General features: G+C 27.6%; 3 protein-coding genes across 3 annotated transcripts; 2 read left to right on the top strand and 1 right to left on the bottom strand.

Moving 5' to 3' along the window:
• The first annotated feature begins 1,190 nt into the window (after window positions 1-1,190).
• Window positions 1,191-14,856, top strand: LOC119682600. Its single transcript, XM_038096082.1, has 7 exons — window positions 1,191-1,593; window positions 10,680-11,043; window positions 11,113-11,360; window positions 11,479-12,324; window positions 12,409-12,664; window positions 13,379-13,665; window positions 13,818-14,856. Exons 1-7 carry the CDS (start codon window positions 1,409-1,411, stop codon window positions 14,755-14,757), a joined length of 3,126 nt encoding a protein of 1,041 aa, XP_037952010.1. The 5' UTR covers window positions 1,191-1,408; the 3' UTR covers window positions 14,758-14,856.
• Window positions 14,857-16,891: 2,035 nt separating this feature from the next.
• Window positions 16,892-18,527, top strand: LOC119684616 (glycine N-methyltransferase). The gene is made up of 4 exons (XM_038098694.1): window positions 16,892-17,138; window positions 17,210-17,337; window positions 17,405-17,661; window positions 18,180-18,527. Exons 1-4 carry the CDS (start codon window positions 16,924-16,926, stop codon window positions 18,441-18,443), a joined length of 864 nt encoding a protein of 287 aa, XP_037954622.1. The 5' UTR covers window positions 16,892-16,923; the 3' UTR covers window positions 18,444-18,527.
• Window positions 18,528-20,798: 2,271 nt separating this feature from the next.
• Window positions 20,799-25,725, bottom strand: LOC119676019 (probable cytochrome P450 313a4). Its single transcript, XM_038087242.1, has 8 exons — window positions 25,442-25,725; window positions 22,288-22,485; window positions 22,049-22,234; window positions 21,889-21,961; window positions 21,713-21,839; window positions 21,508-21,651; window positions 21,023-21,449; window positions 20,799-20,962 (listed from the first exon to the last, which is right to left on the bottom strand). The coding sequence occupies exons 1-8, from the start codon at window positions 25,596-25,598 to the stop codon at window positions 20,799-20,801; spliced, it is 1,476 nt and encodes a 491-aa protein (XP_037943170.1). The 5' UTR covers window positions 25,599-25,725.
• Between the last annotated feature and the right edge of the window lie 795 nt (window positions 25,726-26,520).

The following is a 26,520-nucleotide window of genomic DNA, read 5'->3' as shown; positions in this document are numbered from 1 at the left end:
GAGCACTACCAAACGCATTTACTGCACTTTTAAGTCTAATTTAGCAGTTTCAGTTGAACTCAGTTAGTGAGAACTTCAAGAAGTGAAGTATATCAACATTGGAAAATAAAATAATAATCTCCATTAGAAGATAAATGTAATATTTATTACGTATTTATTCTTTTTATAAATGAAAACGTTATATTGACATTGTATAATCAATTATTTATATTATAGAATTTCTTTTTTTTTTGTGTTTTTGTTTTTGTATATAACGCTTATATACATAGATCACAACAATTGAAATAGTTATTAACAACTGTATGAAAGCATTTGTTTACTGTTAAAATAGTAACACTTCGCAGCGAAGTTGCAAATTCATGTGCAAGATGTGGTACCGCGGTGAAAAGTGGTCTCAATTAGTGTGAGCACAGCAACGTCAGCCACGGAAGCCGCATCTGAAGTAGCAACAAACGAGCTATTGTATTTGTATCTACTGAATGAAATGCAAGCTTACTTTTCAATATATTCAAGTTTTAGTATTTAGTAGTAAGCTCGTACGATTGTGTTCGTCTGCTTTTTGAAGTGTAAGTTCAACTTCAACAAATATCTTCGACATTTGAGTGAACGCAACGGTTAAGCAATGACGGTGGTGTTTAATCGGCAAGTGTTAACAGAAGAAATTAGAAAACGGTCCGATAAATATTATTTTTTAAATACACTTAAAATTTAATGTAGTTAAAACTACTTATTTATAGTTCTTAAAATTAATAACGTTCATCATCGAAGTGAAAATGATGTGTTTTCAATATTTTAAAAGATTTAACTAAACAAAATTATAACTCGAAAAGCTATAAAATAGCGAAATTTAGTGTATTTAAGTTAACATCTATATAATTCGGTAAATAATTGTTTAAATCAGTTGTGGTTAAGATTATTTTATATTTGTATACATTCTTAAAATGCAACCGCAGTATAAGACTAACATAAAACGTATCTCCTAGAGAAAGTATCTTTACTTTAAATAAGGAAAAAACTACAAAAGTTCATTATTAACAATATGGTTTTAAGAAATGTGAATATTTATTAAAAGTTTTGACATACAAAGAAATTAATTGCTTTAAGCTATTTTTAAATTTAAAAGTATTTATTTATTTAAAATGTGAGAGTTAAAATCAAATTAACTAATATTTTTTACAGACTAAAACATCGTTAACATCATGTTCGTACTACTATCTTCAAATAAAGTGAATTTGAGAACATGAGAAAGTGAATGAAACAAAATTTTGCACTTAAAAATATTAACTAATAATATTAAATAATGCATAACCGCAATTAATTTTACTGAATTGGTACCTGAAGTAAACAAATTATTTAACCGACAGCAAAAAATTGCATATATAACAAATTAAACGCTGGTTTCGTAAAAATGGTAACATGCAAAGTGGATACAGTCGCTGTTCCGAAAATGAATTCTATACGTACTCGTAAGCCGTCAAGCAGCAACTCTTCTGGTATTCGACTTCTGGAAGGAGATCATCTTGAAACCTCTTCAAGCGTTAGCAGAAATTCAATATACAAACTTAAAATTGATCTAATGTACGATGATACGAGGTACGTAACTAACAACCTTATAATATTATTAAAAAAGTTTCCATTCCAATAGTTACACTTACTTTCGCTTTAATCTTTCTCACTTTATGTTTATATAACATGAAGTTAATCTGAAAAAAATAGCAAGAAAAACACGAAAAACAAAACAAATTAGACTTAGCTTTGCCTTGGTTTTAAGTACTCTGCACACACATGTTTATATTACATATTAATTAAATATATTATATATCGTACTCACCTCTGGAATTTTCTAGAATCTGTAGTTTATGTCGGTTAGATATGTAAAAAAATTTTTTGTTTTAGCTGTGTGAATTAAAATTATGATTATGATTTTGTATAAAAGAGAAAAAAAATTTTTTTTTTCAATTATTTATAATATTACACTCAGATTCATCCAAAATTTACAGGTTAAAGATCAAATTTCATTTTGACATATTCTTCTAGTTTTCAAATCATTTTTAACATTCTACTTCATATTACCACATCATATTCATATAACCATAGACCCTAATATGATTTCTCTTTCGATTGAATGATGAAACATGTCGATATTGCAAACTCCAAGTTTGTATTTCCGATCTCGGATTATAATATAATAAATAATAAATTATAATAAAGTTTTATATCATTTTTCAGTAAGAAAAAAGTCATATTAAAAATGATTATATATAATCAATGTATTCCTACCTGTATCACAAAAAATGACAGGCGTAATTTATTCTTTTCGCAGTAGTGTGAAGGGTTTATTAAATAACAAAATAATTTTTTGTAGTACTATTACATTATTACTTAATTTCATTGCATATATTCTTCAAATCTAAAAACTCAAACTTGAACTTGATAAATAACAATTATATTTACTATATATCATATAAGTATTTATATTATAATTATTTAATAATAATATATCTTACTACATCATCCCTTAAGTAATGTTTTGGTTCAGCTCGATAAAAAATATTTTTGAATACATAATGCCGTAATTATTATAATTATTAAATTATTATAATTATTAAAATAACTTTCTACTTAAAACATTGCAGACTATATTGCAATATATTTCCAAATATTTTTAATATAAAATAAATTTGGTATATGTTAGTTTTATAGGTAACAAATAAGTTATTATTCAACTCTGTAAAAATTTAAAGACACCTATTATCTAAGAAGAAAAACTATTCAATTTAAATGTAATTTAAATTCAGGAAATACCAAATATAATATAAATTGTATATAAATATTGACTCTAGCCAATTATGATGATGATCTTAACTTTGTAACCCAAAAAACCGGGAGCAGTACAAAGGTTTTCTTATGGACTACATTGAAAATAAAAATGACCACAACTCAGTCTATAATTGGAAATAATGATTAATTGAAAAGTATGAACTTTAAGGCTTTTTTTCTTGTTTCCATTATATTCATGCTTGATATTAAAGTTAGCATTTTGTAAAAATATTAATAGAAGAAGTCTAAGCTTGCAAGGCACCCAAAGTTGCAGTTTTACAGAGAAATAAATTTGACCAATGTCAACAATATTAAGAAATCTTTCAAATATGTAATAACAATTTTCATTAATGTCTTAAAAATATATATAATTAATTATTATAATTACATTAAAGCCATTATTATTTCCCGTAATATAAATGATAAAAGTAGGAGGTTACAATTATTTTAATAGACTGTCGAAGTCATTCAAAAAGTATAACTTAAATCTATTAACTAGTTAAATAAAGGGTGTTATTATTTAATTTTTGATTCGTAGAATTGTTACAAATCTTGCCTTACATATTTTTACAATATCAAAACAATGAAGAACTGTGATGTAGCCAACATTTTTCCAATGGGAGTATGAAATACATACAAGGTGAGATGAAAAAACTGCAACCAACTTCAGACTGCTGTCATTTCTAAACCGCTCGTCCCACAGCTGTCAGATTTATTCTAGTGACAGCTCATTATATTGTTTACAAGCGCACAAAAGCATTTTGGTGGGAATTTTTCAAAAAAAAAGTTATTTGTGATGGAATTCAAGCGTGATAGTGTGATTGCTTTGCATTTGGCTGGAAAACCACAAGTGGCTATCGTTAGAGCCCTCCAGCATTTAGAAGTGAATAAATGTTTTGTGTCTCGTACCATCGCTCGTTACCATGATACTGGTAGCGTAGCCCGACGTCAAGGAAGTGGACGAAAAAAAACAGCAACATCGGCAGAAATGGTTCGAAAAGTGAAAAAGCGAATTGAACGAAATCCGCGTCGCAGTGGACGAAAAATGGCTCGTGAGCTGAACATATCGCAATATGCCATTCGGCAAATATTGAAAAATGAGCTTGGACTAAAGCCATTCAAGTTCCAAAAAGTGCAAGATCTTACTGATGCGCAAAAAAAAGTTAGACTCGAAAAAGCTAAAGAGTTGTTTCGCTTGGCCGAAAGTGGTGAACTGCCGAATTTGGTTTTCTCCGATGAGAAACCATTCGTTATCCAGCAGTTTGTAAACAAACAAAATGATCGTGTTTACTTGCCAGAGAGGTCAGCTGAAAATTTGCAACTTCGGTTGGCCATCACAACTCAAAAGCCGGCCATGGTGATGGTGTGGGCCGCCATAACAGCCGATGGTCGCTCGCCGCTCGTATTCATCGACCGTGGTGTCAAATTAAATGCGCAAATCTATCGCGAAAATATTTTGGAGGGAGTTCTGAAGCCCTGGGCACGCAAACATTTCGGCCGCAGACCTTGGACATTCCAACAGGACTCAGCACCATCGCACTCAGCACGCGCCATCCAAGAATGGTTAAGAAATGAGGTTCCTCGCTTCATTTCCACCGCACAATGGCCACCAAAATCTCCGGATGCCAATCCGTTGGACTATTGTGCCTGGGGTATTTTGGAAAGCAAGGTTGGAACTAAAAAATACCAAAGTGTCGATCATCTCAAGCAAGCGCTTCGCCGAGAATGGGACAAAATACCGCAGAGCCACTTTCGGGCAGCGTGTGATGGTTTCATTGGCCGTTTGAAGGCCATAGTTCGTGCCAAAGGTGGCCAATTCGAACAAATCTAAACCGATTCTCAAATTTGATGTTATTTCCGACATTTTTTGCTTTCATTCAATAAAATTTAAAAAAAATGAAAAAATTATGGCGTTTTACTTTGTTGCAGTTTTTTCATCTCACCTTGTATTATACTTATGATACTTATGAGCTTTCTTATAAAATGTTAGGCAAAAGAGTTCTATTTTTGAAATTTTTTCGAAAATAATTTTTAAAAGAATATTGGATATATATGAAAAACTGTATACTATAAATTTCGAAGTGATGTTTTTTTAGTTTAGCTCATTAACGATAGAAAGAAAAGTTTTTAAATACCAAAAATTAAAATTTTGTTTATTTAACATAAAATTAAAGTTATAAGAGATATAAAAGATATATAAATATAAAACATAAGAATATAAAAATAAATCTTTTATACAGAGTACAGGCAATTAAATTTTTATATTCCTACATTTTATATTATATGATTTGTAGTTTTATTAATCAAATTTTATGACTTAAGTGTAATTTGAATAAACAAAAATGTATAGGTTGAGATTCGGCCATAGAGTCTTATTTTAATATTGTGTTTAGCACATAACTAATACTTATTTTTGTAGCTTAAAAGCAGTCACTTTCAAAACATTTTTTATTTTTAGCATCAACGTTTTATTGGCCATACATATGCTATATTGTATATTGTAATCGCTATTGTAAAAAAAGTATTTATGCATTAACATAAAAAATACAGAAACACTTGACAGAAGAGTAAAGTATTATTTTCTTTTTCAAAGTTTGATTTTAGAATTGATAAATAAATAGAAAACTACATTCAAACAATATTGTGATTATAAAAAATATTATAACCCCAATGGAATATTATTACTCAAGTAATAGAATATGCTAAATCTATATGTAGAAATCTAAAATAACGCTATCAAAAAAATAATTAATTTATATATATATTATAAGAATTTATTTTATAATTAAAATTTTAAGCATTTTTTGACCTAAAGGGTAAATATATGCCACTTCAGTCCCTTCTGTATAACACTATGTTATGTATAAATATATGATATGTGTAGAATGCAATATACTCTTGAGTGAATCTAGTACAACGAACACAAGTTAAATAAATTATATTACTAAAAATAATATAATATAAAAATTATATCATTATTTATTAAATAATTCAATAAATAATTGAACGTATTTTATTTTTAATTTTTGAGTTGTTGCGTTGAAACTATTTTAAAGTATGGTCGTTTTTGTTTTTTTTTAAGAATTTTAACTTTTATTTCGAGTATTATTTTTAGTATTTAATATTTTTAAAAGTATTTCGGTAAATTCACTTTTTGCTTCATCAAAAACGACTTCACTTTAAAATAATTGAATGTAAATAGATAATAGAAACTGCAGCAACAATATAAGAAATCGATAGGTCTGTATCACAAATAACAACTTTTGTATAAACAGTTTTAATACTCTATTAACTCATCATATGATACATTTAGGTTTCCAAAATCGTCTTGTACTACAAACAGTAATCAATTAATGTAATTAATGAATGAGTGTGCGCTTAGTTTTTATATTACAATATTTAATCACAATATTCGTTTACCGTCACTTAACATTTTTTAGAAAAATACACAAGTTTAGATTGAGCTTAATGATTTGAAATATACGAATATATCAGTATTTAACAACACTTTACTAAAGTTATATATAATTAGCATCGATCTTTCTTAAACGTTTCTCAAATTGTCGTTGTTAATAATTTATCTGTTTATCTGTTAAGTGTAGTTTAATAATAGAAGAGTGCAAAATTCTTAAGTTTCAAAGGTTAAAGTTCTGTGAACAATTAACAGACCACCAGCAACAGAAGAGAAAGTGTCAAGGTATTAAATTGAAATTTATTTGCTGAATTTATTTAATTATTCTATTGATTATATTATCTTTCAATAATGTTTTGAATATCTTTTTGGTTCATAAAAAAATATTTCCTAACAAAAAAAAACTTTTATTAAAATTTTTGTACCGTTATATAAAAAATACAACTGTATCTTAAAAGAAACTCTCATAAGTAATAATGAATCGATGGTAAATTCTTCACTTTTAATGACCCAATTGGTTTGGCACTAAACTTTTTAAATGCTACTCATCTTAAGTGTTGGAAGATAAAGATATAAAATAATTGTGTCAAATAGCGGTAGAATCATTCAAAAATTATTAAAATTGTATATGAAGTGATATTGTTGAATTTACATATGTCACATTTACATATTTATTCTCGACTTGGTGTTTGTGTAGTCTTTCACACAGTCAGATCGAAAGACCAAAATGCTGCGTTAGGTGAAATCGATTCTGCTTCCGAACACGCAGTTTCTTTTAGGTTTGCTAATTCAAATAAAATTATTGAAATCTATTTACGGCGTTCTTTGAGAAAATACTGTTTAGAAATAACAAACGAAAAATCGTACAACATGTATCATCGTTAAAATGAATCTTAAGTATTTTAAAAAAATATCTTATTTCAAATTTATTTTAATAAAAAATATACGTTTAACATATTATGTACTCAACACATGACTTTAATAAAGACACTTATACTATAAGTCTTAATTATGCACAAGTTTGCAAGTTTAAAATTTACATATAGATATTGAAGTTAAATTAATTCTGTTTAATTTAGTATATAAAATTTATTAAAGCCTGAATACTTGTGGAGGCAAAAAATAAGAAACATTATACAAACGACTTCGTCTTTAAAATTGCTTAAAAATATGTTTTCAATTAAAAAAAATATATACTAATTAAATAATTAAATAAATTTTATTTAATTACTAAATAAATAATTAAATATAACTAGTTTCCTATATACATATAACATATATATGTATGGATATTTATTCCATAATATTTGGTTAATGTGTACATAATTATTTTTTTGGAGCGCGAGTACCAGGAGACTCATTTTAATAAAATGTTTACGAAATAGTGTTAGATGAAAGAGAAAGAGGGAAATTATAACTTTAAGATATTACTATGTTTATAAACAGCTTCAAACTGATGACGAAAATATAGCAGAATATTTCTTATCATCAACATTTAGTACATCTGTGCAACCAATGAATCAAATCCCTATAAACACACTAAAGTTTCTATCCTGCTACTTGTCTAAATAATCGTTGGCGTTGGCGAGCTGTATAATCAGGACTATACCGATATTGTAAGAACTAATCAAATTCATTCATAAAATTTTATCTGAATTGTAATAATTGAATATGAACACTGCAGCAAATAAGCTTAAGATAACTATGAAGACATTGTTGCCTATGTAACATCAGACATACCAAAAAAGAACGAGAATTTGAAAAAAAAACGCAAAATATTGATTTTTAATAATTTTCTTTATTATCGCCTTCAAAGCACTCTTCTCCTGCGGCAATACATGCATGCCAACGCTTGATCCAATTTTCCATACAAGTTTTATAGGCCGCCGAAGGTATGGCCTTTAGTTCACGCAGCGAATTCTCTTTTATGGCCTCAATGGTCTTAAAACGCGTCCCTCCCAATGGCAATTTGAGTCGGGGAAGAGGAAAAAGTCACACGGGGCCATATCTGGAGGGTACAGTGCTTGGTTGATGATATTGGTGGAGTTTTTGCCCAAAAACTGCAACATCCAACGCTGTATGAGCCGGTGCGTTATCGTGGAGTAAAATCCATGAGTTTTCTTTCCATAAATCTGGCCTCTTTTTGCGAATGGCCTCACGCAAACGACGCATAACGACCAAATATACTCCTTATTGACCGTTTGACCATCCGGAAGGAATTCATAGTACTGAGCAAAGATTTATAGTACAAAAGTAAAAAAGTATAAAAAAATTCAAATAAAAATATACAATTTACAATTCTTTTTAAATTTTTTTTAGAGATAAAAACATACATTCATTCATTCATTGATACATGTTGAGTCTGTTGCGAGTTAGTGCATCTGGCACTTTTACTCTTTAAAAGCTTCGTGATTCTTCGATGACTGATCTAAGATCCACATACCGCCCCATACTGTTAGAGATTATTCTGAGATTAGATAGTGTTGAGTAGGGCAGTCTGTCGGTTTTCGCGAATAGCTTTAGGGCTATCCCCCTTATGTATTTTTGCTCAGGTCTATTCTAAGATCTCTAAGCATGTCATTCGTGTGGACGTATCAAGGCATTTTGAAGAGTCTTCAGGTAACGTGACTTTAAGCAACTTGCAGCTTCTGGATAGTAGAGTTGACAGCTTTGCTATACGCGACACACATACAGAAATTAAAGAAAGTGGTTCTAATAAGCGTAAACCGTAGATTTGTTAATTTGATCTGTAGCATTAGTATTTCATTTCCGAAATTTTATTTAACAGAGAAGTAATAATATATCGAAATTGGGAATACGTTAAAATGAATATATATATTTTATATATTTATATTTTATATGTATATTTTTATTGAATTTTGGTACCTAAAAGACGTCAAAAAAAAACCGTACTAAAAAAACCGCAGTGAAGAAGAAATTAAAAATTAAATGAAGTGCATAATGAAGTTGATGAATTAATGAGCAACGTAATAAACATTTAGAAATTAAAAAAATTCCGCTAACAAAAAATAGAACACATAAAACACTCAAGAAACATATTACTTGGATCAAGGGAAGTTGTAAACAGAGCAATTTTTAATGGGGCACCAGTTATTAAATGATTATTACGTGATTCAATATTTATTTCTTTGCAAAATAGGTATTTCTAATTTGCATATAGCATATAATTTATTTCAATTGAATAAATAAAATATATTACATTTTTGAGAAAGGAATCAGCAGCTTCATGAGCCACATTCATTTACATGGCTTTCAGAAATGCAGAGTTTCATACGGTTAGCGCAAAAACTTAAAAACTTTAACCATCTTTTCGACATTTCATATATATAGAATATTCTAACTTAATGTTGACCATTGAGCTTTCAATTTTTATAACAACACTCAAACATTACATACCCTTCACAAACATGGTGTGAAAATGACATTATATTAAACCTTTAGGAATATATATGATGCATAAAAACCATAAAAAGCATATCAGAGGACACTAAGTATATATGCAATATATTTTTATGGTAAACTTGATCAAATATTGTTTCTGTTTTTGAAAGCATTAAGATTACAATGTTTGAATGAACTACAACTAGTTTCTCAAACTAATAATCAGTTACTATATAATATTTATAAATAAAAAAAAAAAATATATGCAAATTCCCTATTTTCATCATCATCAATTAGATCATGAATTTTTTCCGCTCAGAAGATTCTTCGTTTACATTCTCATAAAAAACAGATTTATTCATAACTATCTGCATGTCATTGCCCATTTCAGCACAAACCAGTCTAAAGTTAATAGAATAAAACTTTCTCGGAAAGCACCTGGAACATATATTACAACAATGATTGAATATATTCCAAAGTAGTCATTTTAAATATAACATTAAAACTTATTTTTATATGGTTTATATCAATAAATATATTTGGATAAAATTTTAAAATCTAATAAACTTAAACGTTATATAGTTTTACATTTCCTAATTATTGACAAGAAAGAATTACAATAACGTTACTTCCTTAAATATGTCATTAAATAAATCATACAATTATTTCTGTAGCAATTATTATACATATATGAAGAAGTAAGATTACTTTCTATATATTTTTATAAATTCTGTTTCTGATTTATTCTGATACATGAATGTCAATGTTTGTTGAACCATAAGAGTTTTTCTAAAAGCAGGATCTCTGATCTCTGAAGAATACCAGAATAAATATTTTTAAAATCAGTTTTAGAAAACAGTTTTTGCTTTTTTCAGATTTATATTGCATGACCACAACCAATTAATTTTCGCATATTTTGCAAAAATGTTCACCTTCTCTATTAATTGTAGTTTATTTAACTATCTTATAATTATATATTTAAACATATATATTTATGCAAATGGTTTTTTAATTAATTAACGTAAATATATTCTATATCTAATAGATCTGTGCGAAACAATCGATTGGACGATCCTCGCGGTTCACATAGAACGCGCTCAATTATTATGTACGGTCGTAGTGAACTTGCAAGCACTGCTGGAGAGAGTTCACGTTCAATAACAAGTTTTCTTCAAGACTCTAAAGAAAATTCGAAGGTCTTAGCTGACACCACCAAAAAAGATGTTCAGCGTATCAGTAATAGCGTTCAGGCTCAAATCGAGCAATTATTTACTGATGTTGCTAAAGATGCGACAAGTAGCTTCGCAGTAACTTGTTTAGGATCTTTGCCACTAAAAGATAAAGTAACAAGTCTACAAGGCCTACAACAACCTTTGCGTGATCTTTATTTAAAAGAGAAACATCCTGAGGTAAAATTTTTTTATGAATTTTAAGTTTCTGGTATAATATTATAATCTAAATTATAATTTTTTATATAGGAACGTTATTCGGGATTTTTGGATATTTGCGCAACAGGCTTACGAATAAAAATGAATGCTATATCGTACTCACCTTCGAATTATAAGACCAATGTAAATAAGGACGAAAATATAACACCATTTCACAATATTGCAGTATGGTCTGCTGTAAAATTTGTTGTTTCAGAGGAGGATGGAGGCGCTGCATTTTTGCCATTAATAACTGATCCACAAAATATTGATAAATCTTTATTGTTTGAACCGTTAAGGTAGTGTTTCACATGTCTACTTTTATTTACCACAAATATTTCATTACATTTCATATATTTCATAGTATGCTAATTGTGATATGAATTTCTTTGTTTTATTTTATATTTCATAATATAGTCCAGCAGCAAAAAATCGGTTTTCCAACAGCTCTCATTCACCAATATTTGCAGTTGTAATGCGATCTGCTGGTCTCCCGAAGGTGCTTGAATGTCACGGTTTTATTTGCAAGAGCACTGAAGATGCCATTGTGATTGCAGCTACATTATATCAAAGCCTAATGGCACATGTGCATTCTGATACGCATCGCAGTAATAAACGTCGAACACCACGCAATCAAAATGGTGTGAGCTGCATTAGTATTGCTAGTAGTTCAGCTTTGACTGGTTCCAATTATCTCACACGTTCTCAAGTACTTCCTAGTGGTCGCAAAAGTTCATTTCGCAGTTCAAACGGTAGTATCACGGGTCCGCCAACATCTGCCCGTTCTACACGCAAAAAACGCATTCCAAGTAACTCTCTTGGTGCTAGCAGTAATGTAATTAATGAAATTGTTGAAACATCAACCGAGGAACGAAAACGTAGTTCATATAAATCAAAGCGTGCTCCACCGATACCAACTATTACGCATGATCCTCTTCACGGCAATGGTAGTTATAAGACTGTTTCAACAAATAATGCATCAAAAGCATATTTAGACAATTTTAACGGCAGCTATAAAAATAGTTCACGACTGAAAAACTTAAGTGACAAAGTTTATTGCTCTTCAAATATGATTGATAATGAGGCAGGAGTTGCAACATCTTCATCAATGGGTATGCGGAATGAATCAAATGGAGATATTTTAACAAGAGTAGCAATTCCGAGATCAGGTAGTTTTCTTAATACAGGAGGTTTAACTAGATATAAATCTAGAGCTGCACGTCGACAGTCCGACAAGCCGGGCGGAGGTGGCGGAGGCGGTGGGTAAGTAGTGCCAATCGCACAACTGAGAATTGTTGTGGAAGCACTCTATATGTGAATATTGTTTTGTTCAAATTATGCTTCTAGTTCACCACTTGGTTTCAGCGAATTATTTAATGAATTTCGACTTAACGAAAACTTACATTCATTGGATGATATCTTATATGCCATAATTGATGCCGATGGGATGTCTTTTAATAACTTAAAACCAATTTATAAAGAATTTTTATTAAAGCTGGCAGTCACTCTTACAAAAGATGAGCTATTTCAGCGATCAAAGAATATCATGAAGAGACAAAAGAAAAAAAAACTAAAGAAAAAGACTAGCTCTATAGGATCCCAGGTAAAGCTTAAATTAAAATTTAAAATTATGTCACAATTTACTCACAAAATAAAAGATCTCTTAAACGGATACCGACAAACCCGTCATCTGTGTTAGGTTCAGAAAACAAGTTATGTTAAAGAACATACTTTTTACTAAAAGTAATAGCAAATTTCACTGCTACAAGAGATATTCCTTTATGCAAACGTCCGCTTAATAGAGCTATCACTGTACTTAATAATACATTTGCAAAACTAAAATCGATTGTAAGAAAAACAACCTTGATGTTACTTTTTATACAAATTGATTTAAGATAACTTAAAATAAAAATATAATGTAGTTTTTGAAGTATAATCAAGTTCAAGTTTAGATACATACGTAATAAATGGAATAAGTAGATATTTATAATATTTTCACTAACATTAAAGGAAAAGACCTTCACACACACAAATTATGATAAGTATTGTAGTTTCAAATTCAATGACCAATCTTTAATATTTAATATTACTCAAGTTTCATTTTATAACTTGGTGATAATATTATTTTATATAAAATACATATATATTTTATATATATTATATATATTTTATATAAAAATCCACCAATAAACCGTTCATAAATATATATTAAAAACGTAGTCAAATCTATTGAAATCAATTTTAATAAAATTGGTATTATGCGAATAATGTATATTATAAATAAACTATATGTAATTATTTTTTATATTATTTTTAGAAACCCACGAAAACGATAATTTTTGGTTCAAAAAGTTTAAAAAAGGTTTTTCAGTTGGGACAGTTTCGCTCTTGTCGTGGAAAGCCACCGAAGCCCCCTCGTCATAAAGAAAAGGAATACAAAAGAAAATCTGGACTTCCTCCAAATATTGGACCTCCGGTACCAATATCATCTATGCAACAGCATCAAACTCGGCAACGCAGTCGAGTAGCAACCAGTGGTTCAGATGTTTCAGGTGCTCACAATGAGAATACGTTCCGCGGTATAAATAGGAACAGTAGCAGTGGGTATGTGCCGAAATGGTTCGTTTTTAATAAAAAATTAAAAAAAAAAATATTATTGCATTAAAATTATTACAATTATTTAGATATTTTAAAATCATCTAGGAACAAATACTTATAAAACTAAATGCGAATTCTAATTTCATGTCCTTCAACAGCTACGTATCGTGTTCCGAATGCAGTTATGATTCAGAAGCCTGTACTTGTAAATCCGCTGACCGTTGTTACTGCAGTCTACGTACTGAGCTAGCAAATGAAAAGAGAAACAGAAAAAACAAACAGAAGTCAGCCATTTCAAAATCATTCAATAGCAAGAATCTTATAATGCATACGCCAACTATAGGTAACAATATAAATCGCCACTCACTCATTTCTTGTAAGTCCGATGACAAATGCTACTGCTCAATGGTTGAAGAAGAACTGCAAACAGCAGATGAATCTCTTCATTCGCAATCTGATACCACCTGGTGTGATACTGATAGTTGCGTTAGTGCGAGCAAATGCTACTGTAAACGGAACGAACTAGGTGGAAGACCATTGAGTTTAGAAAATAAATCAGCAAATCGTCGTCAGTCACATTCCGTGCCACGTAAGTCTTCTGATAAACTAGCACTAGATTACGAATTATTTACAATAAATGGAAATACTAAGCCAGTACAACCTCATGAAGCTTTGAGTGTTAAAAAAAGCGTCGAGGCTGCCGCTATATTTGCTGATGTTAAACTGAGCCAAACTACAGATATTAAGAGCCTCTGTTCGTCATCTCTAACAGAACCCAATATTTCGGATTTGAAGACAATAGACAGTGAAGCACACATATCCTATTTAAATAAATTATCCAATTTAAATAAAAAAACGGACTCAATCAGTGTTAGAAGAAAAAATGAAGAAAAACAATTGCTTCCATTGTATTCATGCTCTTCACAAAAGTCGTATAGTGCAGATGACCTACTTGCTAAGCTAAGTTCCATTGAAAAGGTGGCTGGAAATGGATCTTCTATCAAAAGTACATCTAGTAAACATTTAAAACAAGCTACTTATCAATCAATGCGTGCTGTAAGCTCCTCGTTAGAAGACACTTTAGGTTATTTGCCATAAATAAAAAAACTTGAGAACCTGCATTTATTTATTATAAGAAATAATCATTTTAAACTAGTACTTTATTTCTACAGTTAAATTTTCGGCTTATGTTTCTTAATAAAATATCATATTTTTGTGAAAGTTTTTTCAATAAGTTATTGTGTTGAGAAACGTAATCTTATATATATATATATACTAATATATTAAATTAATTGGATAATTTATGCTATAGATATAAAAACAAAAAGAAAATAGTTACAAAATAAGTTATCATATATGAAGAAGTTAAACATCTCAAATAAATATATATAAATATTAATAATTATGCAGTTACTAAGGTTATCTATAATAAAATACATCTACAATTAGTTTTCATATATTTTAATATCATAAATGTTTAAAAAATATTTATTTTCGACGTGCAATATTAAATACCATTGATTTATTTAAAATGTTTTTATTTTCATGTACTTGGAAGTAATAAATGAAATAAATTAAATGAAATAATTTCAAATTTCTTTAATCTAAAAAAAAGTTATCTACATTATGGGGGTACCGAAAAGGGTCTAAAAATGAACATAATAATATTTTATTTCAAAAACAATATTGTCGTAAATCTAACTCAAACCATTTGAAAGATTTAAAGGATTCAGGCCAAATGATTCGTCAAATATAATGTTGTCATATATTTAAATATATATATGCATTCTTTTCTTAATTAATATACATATCAATGCTATATTATCTTAAACCTATTTGTTGACAATAAGTTTTATATCTATCATCCAGTCATAACATCTATTTAAAAGATCTTTTATGTCGAATGCATAAGCTTGCTATATTCAAAAATAATAAAACAAAACGGCCAAACGGTTTTCAAGATATGGGCGAAAAACAGCTTTTGGATCGAGAACCTAGTAGTAGAACCATTCTAAATAGATGTATTTTATAGTTCTTAAGACGAAAACACATATATGTTTGTCACAGTGTCGACAGTGCAAGCATATGGATTGCTATGACTTTACAAATTTGAACAACATAAAAACATAATATTTGAACTACTTTTAAATCACTGTGTTTTATAATATACCCAGTTTTTAAGAAATATTTCAATAGTTATTAACAAAATCTTTTAAAATTTAAATGTTCCAGTTATACTGTGATATAATCGAATACAACATAATTATATACATAAACCAACTTTTAAGGATTAATAGCTTAAGGAGGGTTTTAAAGTAAATATAAAACTATTTAATTTCAAAAAATGCGTATCTAGGGATGGAACTTTCAGCCCCAAGTACCCGTCCACCGTTTGTATACGTCATTGATACCAAGATATTTTCAACAACCACATTAAAATAATTAAAATTTAGAAAACAATTACTGCTTTATATCAATAAAATATTATCAGCTGCTTTTTAAAAAGAGATATGACAAACATTAAATTTTCAACTTATTCAACTTTATTTATTTAACTGGTATTCTGGTATAAATTCTTCAAAGTAGAACATTTATAAGTACTCATTCATTCCTCAGGTATGAAAATAACTCAATTTCTGAAAAAATTAAAGAACTTTAAGGCCTTTTTTTTCTTAAGAACGGATCCAACACATTTGTCTTCTATCGGGTACACTAATAATGGCAGATGTAGTTAACTAACTATAGTAAGAATTAAACACCCACAGGTACTACGAATTATGTATTTATGATCTATTGTAGTTCTCATATATTTCAATCAATAATCAAATTAATTATGGTTTGGGCTAATCAATGCATTGATATAATTATAATGAAAAAACTACTATGTATGAATACATATTATTATAAACGTGTTTAAATAAATTGAATACGTACTTGTTGTTTATTTATTTCCCGGAAAAAAAAATTTATGAAACACATAAAAAAAATATTATTTAATAAATTTCACATACTGCAAAGGTCAATGCCAAGAGTAATATGTACATAATAATGTACGTTGACTAGAAGAGTCATGAAATTTTTCCTTTCACTGATATGATAAGAAATGTTTCTCTCTCTCTCTCTTTAATTCAATATTTTATAGAGTTATAGATCCAACTAATATTTTTATATTTTTTATATTTATGATAGTAAAATCTCGGAGCTTTAATAATTGTTTACATTAAACGAGAGCTTTAGTTTATTGCGATTAGTGAAATAAGCAAGATGCCCGCCACCGCTGATAGCGTTTTTCTTGCTCGTTCTGAGGGCATATCCGCCGAAGGTATTAGAGATCAATATGCTGATGGCAAAGCAGCAAAAGTATGGGAAATTTTCATTGGGGATAAAAATTCACGTACTGATAACTATAAGAAGTTTTTGATTGATTTGTTAAAATCGAAAGGTTGTAAAAGACTGCTGGATGTAGCATGTGGGCAAGGGTAACTACAAAAACATTTCTTATATTACAACACATAAAAATTGTATACATAAACAATATTTTCATAATTAGAGTGGATTCTATAATGTTATTGGAGGAAGGTTTTGAAGTAGTTTCAGTTGATGCCTCGGATAAAATGTTGAAATATGCATTGAAGGAACGCTGGAATCGTCGGAAAGAACCTGCATTCGATAATTGGGGTACTTAAAATAGAAGTCAAGTGTGGTAAATATTTTAAATTAAAGTATATTTGTTTTTTTGTTATAGTGATTGAAGAAGCTAATTGGCTCACTTTATACGATGATATTAAAGACGAAGTGAAAGAAGGTTTCGATGCTGTTATTTGTTTGGGCAATTCATTTGCTCATCTAATGGACAGTTTTGGTGATCAACGTGAGCATAAACAAGCAATTAAAAATTTCGAAAGGTGTCTTAAGCCAGGTGGTATACTACTAATTGACCATCGTAATTATGACAACATTCTCGAAACTGGATCTACACCAGCAAAAAGTTTGTACTATAATGTAAGTGATAATTATGAACGAAATTTACAACTCAATTATATTCAGATACATAACATAAGTTGATATTTTTTGAAAAATGCACGCACTGTTAAACTAAAACCAAATTTAAGAAAATCTTATTTTTTAATGCAAATTTTTTGTATACAATAGACAAAGTTGACGAACTCAAAATTCAAAGAATTATTTGTAATTCTAATTTACTAAGAAAAAACTTTAGATATTCAATAGAATTGTTATTGTAAAAGTATTTAATTTTTTTAATGCAGCGCAATAAAAAATTCCACTCAATTAAATATAAAGTCAATATAAAATAATTTGTAAGAAATTATAATATTTTTTCAATAATAATTACAAAACGTGCTCTGACTTGCAGTTTGCTATTTCATAATAATCCAAAGTAAAAATTTAACCTTTTCTAATGTCAACTGATAAGATTCATTAAGATGAGACTTGCTTGACTATGCTTTGATTTAAAAAAAATAATCTCATATAAACTTCCGTTTTTCTTTTCATTTTAGACAAGTCATACCGCTGATATCAAAACCTCCGTTTTGTTTTATTGTGGCAAGCCAGCAATGGTAACGATGGATTATCAGATTGAGGCAAATAATTTGACTAACGAATTTCGACTCTCGTATTACCCTCATGAGCTAAAGCAATTTACTGAAATTTTAAAAGAAATATTTGGCAGTAAAGCAAATCACAAACTATACGCGGATTTTAAATCATTGGATGTTGTCAAAACGCCAGCTTTTTACATCCACTTAATTGAGAAGCTTTAAGCCTAGTTTCACTAGTTTCACACAAAAATTATAAATTGTAAATTTTTAAAATATAATTTACGATATTCGTAAATGAAACACTTATATATTGTTTTTAGATTGTGTATTTAGCGAAAAATTCATTACAGTTTTCACAAAGCTAATTTAGAATCGATTACCACATAATCGATTAATTAAGAATAAAGTATTTACTTAAAATTGCGCCGAAAAATAACACAACCATTGATGTTTCCACTACGAAGGCCATATTTGTTTTTATGAAATCTGACATTTTTAGAAATACAGTTGAGAGTCTTGAAATAATTGTTGATGACATGGTTTCCGAAATAAAACTAAAACCATGAGGCGACAATCAAAGTAAGAATTATTCGCTCTAAAAAAAATTCAAATTACTAATGTGAACTTAATGAATATTTAGATTTTTTACGTAGTTGCGAGAATGTCTTAAAAAATAAAAGCAAAAGTTGTGAATTTTTCATTGTGAAATTCACAACGGTGTAAAAACTCTATATTGCCTTGATTATACAGGGTATTAACTTGTAATTATGATTTCAATACTTTGTGCCATGAAACGAAAAATATTGTAATAAAAGGCATTTCATCTTCCTTATGTATATAAGGAGAAATACAGAGTGCCAAAAAAGATGTTTATTTCAAATTAATTTTTTAGTTATTTTCTATATGAATAATTATTGAATTTAAAATTGGTGAATTTAATATAATATTTCCGACAAGTTTGCACGGCACACCAGTTTTTTTTTTCAAATTGATTTTTTACTTAGAAGAATTATAATTATATAAAAAATATAATAATTTTGGAATTTAAAATTGGTGAATATTTCTGAAAAATAAAATACTGTTATACAACATATGAAAACATTTTAAGATACGATTTTGAAGAAAATTGCACATGCTTTCTGAAATTATTATCAGTCATTTAAAAAAAAAATTTAAATTAGAAATGATCTAAATTCCCTGAAATACTGGTTCTTAACATTTACTCTTCTTAAAACAGTTCTTCTTCTCGTATAGTTTTGGCGCTTCGTTAGTAGGCTATGGGTTTACTGAAATTGAAATGCAAAATTCAATTTCAAATATTTTCAGTTTTTTAATTTGATTGAGGAAAACACTTAAACACTTACTTTAAACAATATAATAATAAATTGTTGTATATGTGTATTAATAAATCATTTCATAAAACATTAACATTTTATATTTCTATCAACTATCTCGATCTTATCATATATTCAACAAAATTGTACAAATTTGTCGCGTGACAGACATTGTATATAACAATTAAAAATCTGTTATATATCGTATATATGTACGGTGATATATACATTAAATATACAAATATGCATATGTATATGTATAAAAATTATTTGCAATAATTAAAAAATATATGCCTTCGGTTAAGTTTTGGTTTTTCATTCTATTAATTTTATATTAGTACATTTTAAATTTAAATACTTAACAATCAAATTATACTATTTCTTATTAATTATATAATAATGTAACACTACTGTATTAGTAAATAAATTAATCCTTAAAATGTTCATTCTTTCACAATTTTAGGAGTAACAAAAATGCTAATTTAAAAAAAAATTAATGTGTATTACCTAAAGCCTTTAAAAAATATAAACAATTAAAATAACAGTTTAAATAGTACTAATAAAACATAATGTCATTATGTGTAGTGTTCACAAATTTTTCGAATGGTGGGACAAAGATCAAATAGATTCGAAAACCAAGTCAATTTCAGAATAGTCCAACCGTAGCTTTTAGCAGAAACATATTATCTCTATCGTGTTCATACAACCAAGAAAGTTATACATTGTTAATATACAACTGAATCGTTAGTGTAATATTACCATGATATATAATATACACTTATGCAAACTTCTTTTACTCAATATATTTGAAATATGCATTAATTTACATAAGACTAAATATTATTGACCAATAGCATGGTCAATAATATTTATTTTCTAGAAATTTTATCGGTTATTGAACTTATTGAAAAATACTCCTAATAGGTAAACATAAAAATAATATATTGTAAGTGTAAAATTAAAAAGAACTTTATTAGCACTTGTTGAAAAAAAAAATATTGGAAATAATTATAATTTATTACAAAAGTATGAAAACAAAACGAATAGGATACATTTAAATGATATTTGGTGTAAAGCAGTCGTTTGTAAAATTATTCATTTAAACTTATTTTATTTGGTAGATAAATTTATTTATCGTAATATAACAAATACAATTTCTTAAATTAATTTAAGAATTAATTTTTATTTTATAGAATTTAATATTCCACAATTTCTTAAAATTGAAGAGAAATACAATCCAAATTTAGTTTTCTCTCCTAAATACCTGAAATAATGGTGTTTCCTTAAACTTAAGTGTGATATCTTCCACAAAAGCTAAATCTTTATATTTAAAGTTTGTTGTAAAACGATAGTTTCTTAATAATTTAGCTAATGTAATCTTTACTGATATAAGTCCATACTTCCAACCTTACAATAAAATATTATTTTAAAATAATTAAAAAAAAAATTTCATTAAATTTAACAAACCTATGCAATTCCGAAGTCCTTTTGTAAAAGGCATAAATGCGTATGAGTGTTTTTCTTCTAAGTTCGTTGGTAAAAAATTTTCTGGATTAAAATTCCACGCTTCATCTCCCCATATATCCTTTCTTCGATGCATATGGAAAATGTCAATTACGACTTGAACGCCTTTTGGTACAATTGCTCCATTTGATAAATGTATATCTTCTGCTGTTTGACGCGCAACCAATGGTACAGGTGCCATCACCCGCATTGTTTCATTTATTACCATATCCATATATGTCATTTGTTTAATATCAATATAATTAACATCAAATTCACCTTGATAAGGAAAAATAGAACGAATTTCTTCAAAAACTTTTTCTTGACATTCTGGAAACATAGATAACATCATTAACGTATAAGCAATGGTGTTTGCAGTCGTTTCAAAAGCCTAAAATAATAAGTCTTAATAATGCAAAGAGAAATACTATTTAATTATGAAGTTTCACCCCAAATACTATAACATTCGATTCGTCTTCAACATTCTGCATTGTAAAATCACCTCGTTTTAATAATTCAATCGCTATGTTTATAAATATATTCTTGTCTTTCTCTTCGATTGGAGTATTGGTAGATAGTTTTTCTTGTATCAACTGAAAAATATTTTAATACTCAATTTATATTTGATTATAACAAATGTAATAAGAAACTTACATTCTTAATAAATTTTCGTATCTCATTTTTTGCTTCTGAATATGGCTTATATGTACCCAGCAAATATTGTACCCATTTATATCTTAAAAGCGGAGAAAAACACATTTCAGTCATGTGTTCTAAAACACTGTTGCTTTATTATTAACCGCTTTAAGCTTAAATTAAAAAATATTTACCACTGATAGCATTTTATAAGACTTTGTTTTTCTGTATTTTGAATTCCAGATATATTTTTGCCCATTGTAGTTTCTAAAAATAAAATTAAATTCATTATTAAGCGTATTAGGTAATAGGAAAGTATTATCTTTTGCATAGTCATTATCACAATTTACTTACGTGCAGCTATATTCAAAGTCACCACTTGAAATATTTTTGTTAATTCAATTTCGCCTCTTCCAATATGTTGATCTAGTATTCTCATCAACTCGTTTATATTTTCATTAAATATAGGTATGAAACTTAATAAAATCTTTTGGGAGAATGCAGGATTTAAAAGTTTTCTATGTACATGCCAATCTGGATCTAATTTATAAATAAGAATGTTAAAAGCTTAACAAATCTTTGTATATAATTACTTTTTAAACTAAATAATCCATGCCCAGTGCCATCATCTAATGCATCGTATATTATTCCTTTGTTTACACAGTGTGATGATACCAAAATATCTTGCGCTATTTGTGGTTCACTTACCACTAAGAAAGGAATCGGTCCTAACCATGACAAAAATACAGGTCCATAGATTTCTATATACTTAGAAAATGTTGGCAGAATATCTAAATAAAAATTTATTTAAAAACAGAATGAGTATACTTTGAACACAATGAATTTTGAAAAATTATTTTTGTGATTTGTTTCATTTTTGTACTCGTAGAAATTGAACTAAAATACAAATATAAAGAAAATTCCATAGTAACGTTGCGATTCAGAAATTTGCTTTTATATATTAGCTTGTTATTAGTATTGACACATTTAAAAATATAAATTCAAGAACTCAGTCTACCCCCAAAAAGATTTCTAATTATTTTTATCACTCGCTATAGCACTTAGTTCACTGAAAGATTTTCCAGACTCTCTGTTGATTGTCCTTCTCCATGTAGTCTTTGGTCGACCGCGATTTCTTCGTTCTTGCGGATTCTAGTTTTGAGCGGCATGTGCGATTTTCCTGAAGGAATGTGACTCAACCATCCATATGTCCTTTTTATGATTTACTTATTAATTGTCTTTTGTTCTGTTATAGCCCACAGTCGCTCGTTGCTGATCGTTCTAGGCCATATATATTAACTTATATGTCTTTTATTTGTAAGATTTTATATTTTTTGATGTACGGCATTAAAAAAAACCCTACATATTTCCCCTTTTTCTGGATGCCAAGCTATAGCCAGGAATAATGTCCTTGTTGAAGCCCATAATGAAAAATACTCTAATTCATCGTGTTAGCGTCGTTCACAAAAGTTTAATCTTTGCCCGTTGTCGTTGTAAAAGATATTGCAGAGCTCTCAGCTTGATTATTTTAATTTTTTTATAAATTTGATACGTGACGGAATTTAAACACAACTATAAATATTTACACCTTGCATAAAGTCAAGTGTCTTTTAACTATCTTTAGTTTTATTTATTTTTTATAATAAATTTATTATCAGTGATGAGGTTTGCAATTGCCTTAGTGATAAAGGAGATGCAGTTTATGCATTGTGGCATTATCTGTCTACACTTCTTCAGATACTAAAAAATAGAAGAGGTACCAACCATCTCTGTATTGAGATATATTGAATGATTTCTTATTTACAAAAGATCGTGAATATGGTTTAGAAGATTTTTGGATTCCACAATACAGTGCTCCATAATATATTTACAAAGAAACCATCCTCTTATTGAAAAAGAGTTTGATGATAGAATAATCTCTAGATATAGAATTGTTCAGTGATTTTCATATATGTACCAATAATCATTTTTTATCGATAATGCCATAAAATTATCTACCGAAAAAAAGAAATTGATTAATTTTATTGCCATTACGGCCCTATGCTCCTCCTTGGAATTTGTGCTTAGCCATTTTTATGCTTATAGTAGAGAGGAAAGATCTATCTTCGTTAATATAGCATATACATCTTGAAAATATTTAATGAAAATATATGTTTTAGCACATTTTAATGTTTAATGTTGTTGTTAAATCGAGGTAAAAATTGGAATAGAATATAAATATTGATAAATTTCTCCTAATGTAGATGAAACCTAAAGTTGTGAATTTTTATCTATTTTAAGGATTTGATGCTGATTTGATGATCATATCCATTTCTTTTTTTCTGTTCAATATTCTGAAGATCTAGATCTATAATCTAAAGATCATTTAGAAAATTACAAATATGATCGCAAGAAATGTTATACGATAATTCTAGTGAGCAAAAATTGAAAAAAAAATTTATTATAATTTATAAAAAATTGCAATAACAATTAAAAAAAATCAATAACAATTAAAAATGAATCACGTTTGTTAATTTATGGTTACTAAATCCTCCAAAATATAATAACAAATTTTAAAACATTTATCTCAACGTAAGCTTTTATTATAAGTCCTTAGCGTAATATTTCAATCATTTTTCTCAACATAAACTTTTATTATAAGTCCTTAGTCTGATTTTTTAATATTAAATTCACAAAAACTGAAAAGGTATATCACAGAGCAATACGACACATGACATAAACTTCTTCGACAATCGGTGTTGGCATATGCAAAATTTTTATTTATAAATTAAATTCGTTAATAAGTTCTTTTGTATAACTCATAACATATTTTAGGTTCTTGACTTAAGTAAAGTATCTCAATTAATTTTTAAAATTTATTTTTAAAATAAATATAAATATTTTTCAATGTAAATTTAATATAATTTTAAAATTTTATTTTTTTATTTTAATTAATTTTTATTTTAATTAAAAATTCGTAGTTCGGTTGTTGTGTTTTGCGTTCCAAAAAAAATTCTTTATTTAATGTTTATTAAATACAACATCTTAACTATATTTTATAATTTAAACACTAAGAAAAAACCAATTTTAAATATTACTTAATCAAATATTAACATTTTTAATATGTAATAGAAATATTGTTAATATTTAATTTTAAAAATAAACATTTAATTTAATACACATATTGGATTTAATTTAAATCCTTTACTACTTCAAATTCATATATGAACAATTTTCTATATCTACTAAATAAAAATGTAACTAATATTCATATGATTTCTTCAATGGAAAATTAACAAAACGAAATTAACAAAACGAACGCACGTAGGATTTTTTAAGTTCTGATTGTTTCACTGAAATGTTAACACTAAAATATATCTTTATATATATTATTCGATTTATGAAGTTACTTATGATATTTAGATATCTGTGATTCTAATTTTTTTATTTTATATCATTTTCTTTATATTTTTTCATATACATTAATAAATACGTATCAGTACACTTTACATTTCACAATGAATTATTTGGGCATAAGGATAGTTAAATAAGTATCATTAATTTTTCACTTATTAAATACACAAATTTATTACAAATTTAGATTTTATTGCAAATTTTTACTTATTTTTAATTTTTTTTTATTTGGTGTATTAAAAAGTATTAATCATTTTAAGCTTAAAAAATTCTGAATCACTTTCAAAATGGTGGAATTTTCTTTTAAATATTTTGCGATTTGTTTCGTTACACGACAAAAATATGTTAATGTACCTTCACGATACATCAATTGCAACAGCATTCCCAAAATCGGATAACCTAGAGGTCCGGGTAACTTTCGAGACAGCAAATAATATTTTCGCCGTGTCCACAAGATATAAATCCACAATAAAAATGCTATTCCCAATATTAACTGTAATGTTAACATCATTTTCTTTTTATTTTACAAAAAAAATTTAACTATCCGAAAATTAAACCAAAAGACAACAAAGACGATCACGAACTGTTTAAAATTAATTTTAACTTTACATATTTCTTTTATATGAGGAAATTATATTTTTAAGGCACACCAACTCGCTACATTACTACACCTAAGTGACAACGCACAGAAAGATAGCAATGAAACTTCAAAAATATTAAATATTTTAATTCATGAATCGTATCTTTAATATTTTGATATACTCGTACAAAGTAAAATACGTTAACGTCTATTCTATGAGTCGAATAATTGCAATTATCTAAGTGGAATATAAACGACCCTTATTATAAATATATTTGTCAGTATATACACATAATTTGTAAGTAACTGAAACAACATTACTAAATTAGCAAAACGTTGATTTCCACATTTTGTGTTTTTGAATAATTTGGATGTAAGCGTAATATATTATATATTAATAAATATAAATTATTACGTTTTTACATAGTAGTTAGAAAAATATCGAAATTAGCTATGTAAAATCACCCCGAAGCTAAGTATTATATTTTACCATTACAAATCAAAATTTTAAATTATATTATATTATATTATATTATATTATATTATATTATATTATATTATATTATATTATATTATATTATATTATGTATTATATATTATATATAAATATAATTATTACTCTTTTATTATATTAAATATATTATATTTAATGTCTAAATGTTAAAAAATGTATAATATAAATAAAAAAGAAATTTTTAATATATAATACTTAAGGATGTATTAGAATTTATCATTATAAAAAAAATTTGTAATGGATCGGTGAAGAGTTTTTACAACAATAGTCTATTCTAACTTTGTCAATTTAAGGTTACTTTTTTTGGAATTTTATATGTACCTGTATATAATTAATTAA

The sequence above is a fragment of the Teleopsis dalmanni genome, chromosome 2, assembly GCF_002237135.1.
Source record: "Teleopsis dalmanni isolate 2A chromosome 2, ASM223713v2, whole genome shotgun sequence".
Classification (NCBI taxonomy): Eukaryota; Metazoa; Arthropoda; class Insecta; order Diptera; family Diopsidae; genus Teleopsis; species Teleopsis dalmanni.
This window is presented reverse-complemented; position numbering and strand designations above follow the sequence as displayed.

Bases quoted from the DNA above. Each gene is read 5' to 3' on its own strand.
- LOC119682600 (XM_038096082.1), top strand. From the start codon at position 1,409: ATGGTAACATGCAAAGTGGATACAGTCGCTGTTCCGAAAATGAATTCT. The intron at 11,361-11,478 runs GTAGTGTTTCAC...TTCATAATATAG, and splicing joins TTATTGTTTGAACCGTTAAG to TCCAGCAGCAAAAAATCGGT. The intron at 13,666-13,817 runs GTATGTGCCGAA...GTCCTTCAACAG, and splicing joins AATAGGAACAGTAGCAGTGG to CTACGTATCGTGTTCCGAAT.
- LOC119684616 (XM_038098694.1), top strand. From the start codon at position 16,924: ATGCCCGCCACCGCTGATAGCGTTTTTCTTGCTCGTTCTGAGGGCATA. The intron at 17,139-17,209 runs GTAACTACAAAA...TTTCATAATTAG, and splicing joins GATGTAGCATGTGGGCAAGG to AGTGGATTCTATAATGTTAT. The intron at 17,662-18,179 runs GTAAGTGATAAT...TTTTCATTTTAG, and splicing joins CAAAAAGTTTGTACTATAAT to ACAAGTCATACCGCTGATAT.
- LOC119676019 (XM_038087242.1), bottom strand. From the start codon at position 25,598: ATGATGTTAACATTACAGTTAATATTGGGAATAGCATTTTTATTGTGG. The intron at 21,840-21,888 runs GTAAATATTTTT...ATAAAGCAACAG, and splicing joins CTTATAAAATGCTATCAGTG to TGTTTTAGAACACATGACTG. The intron at 21,652-21,712 runs GTAAGTTTCTTA...AATATTTTTCAG, and splicing joins TACGAAAATTTATTAAGAAT to TTGATACAAGAAAAACTATC.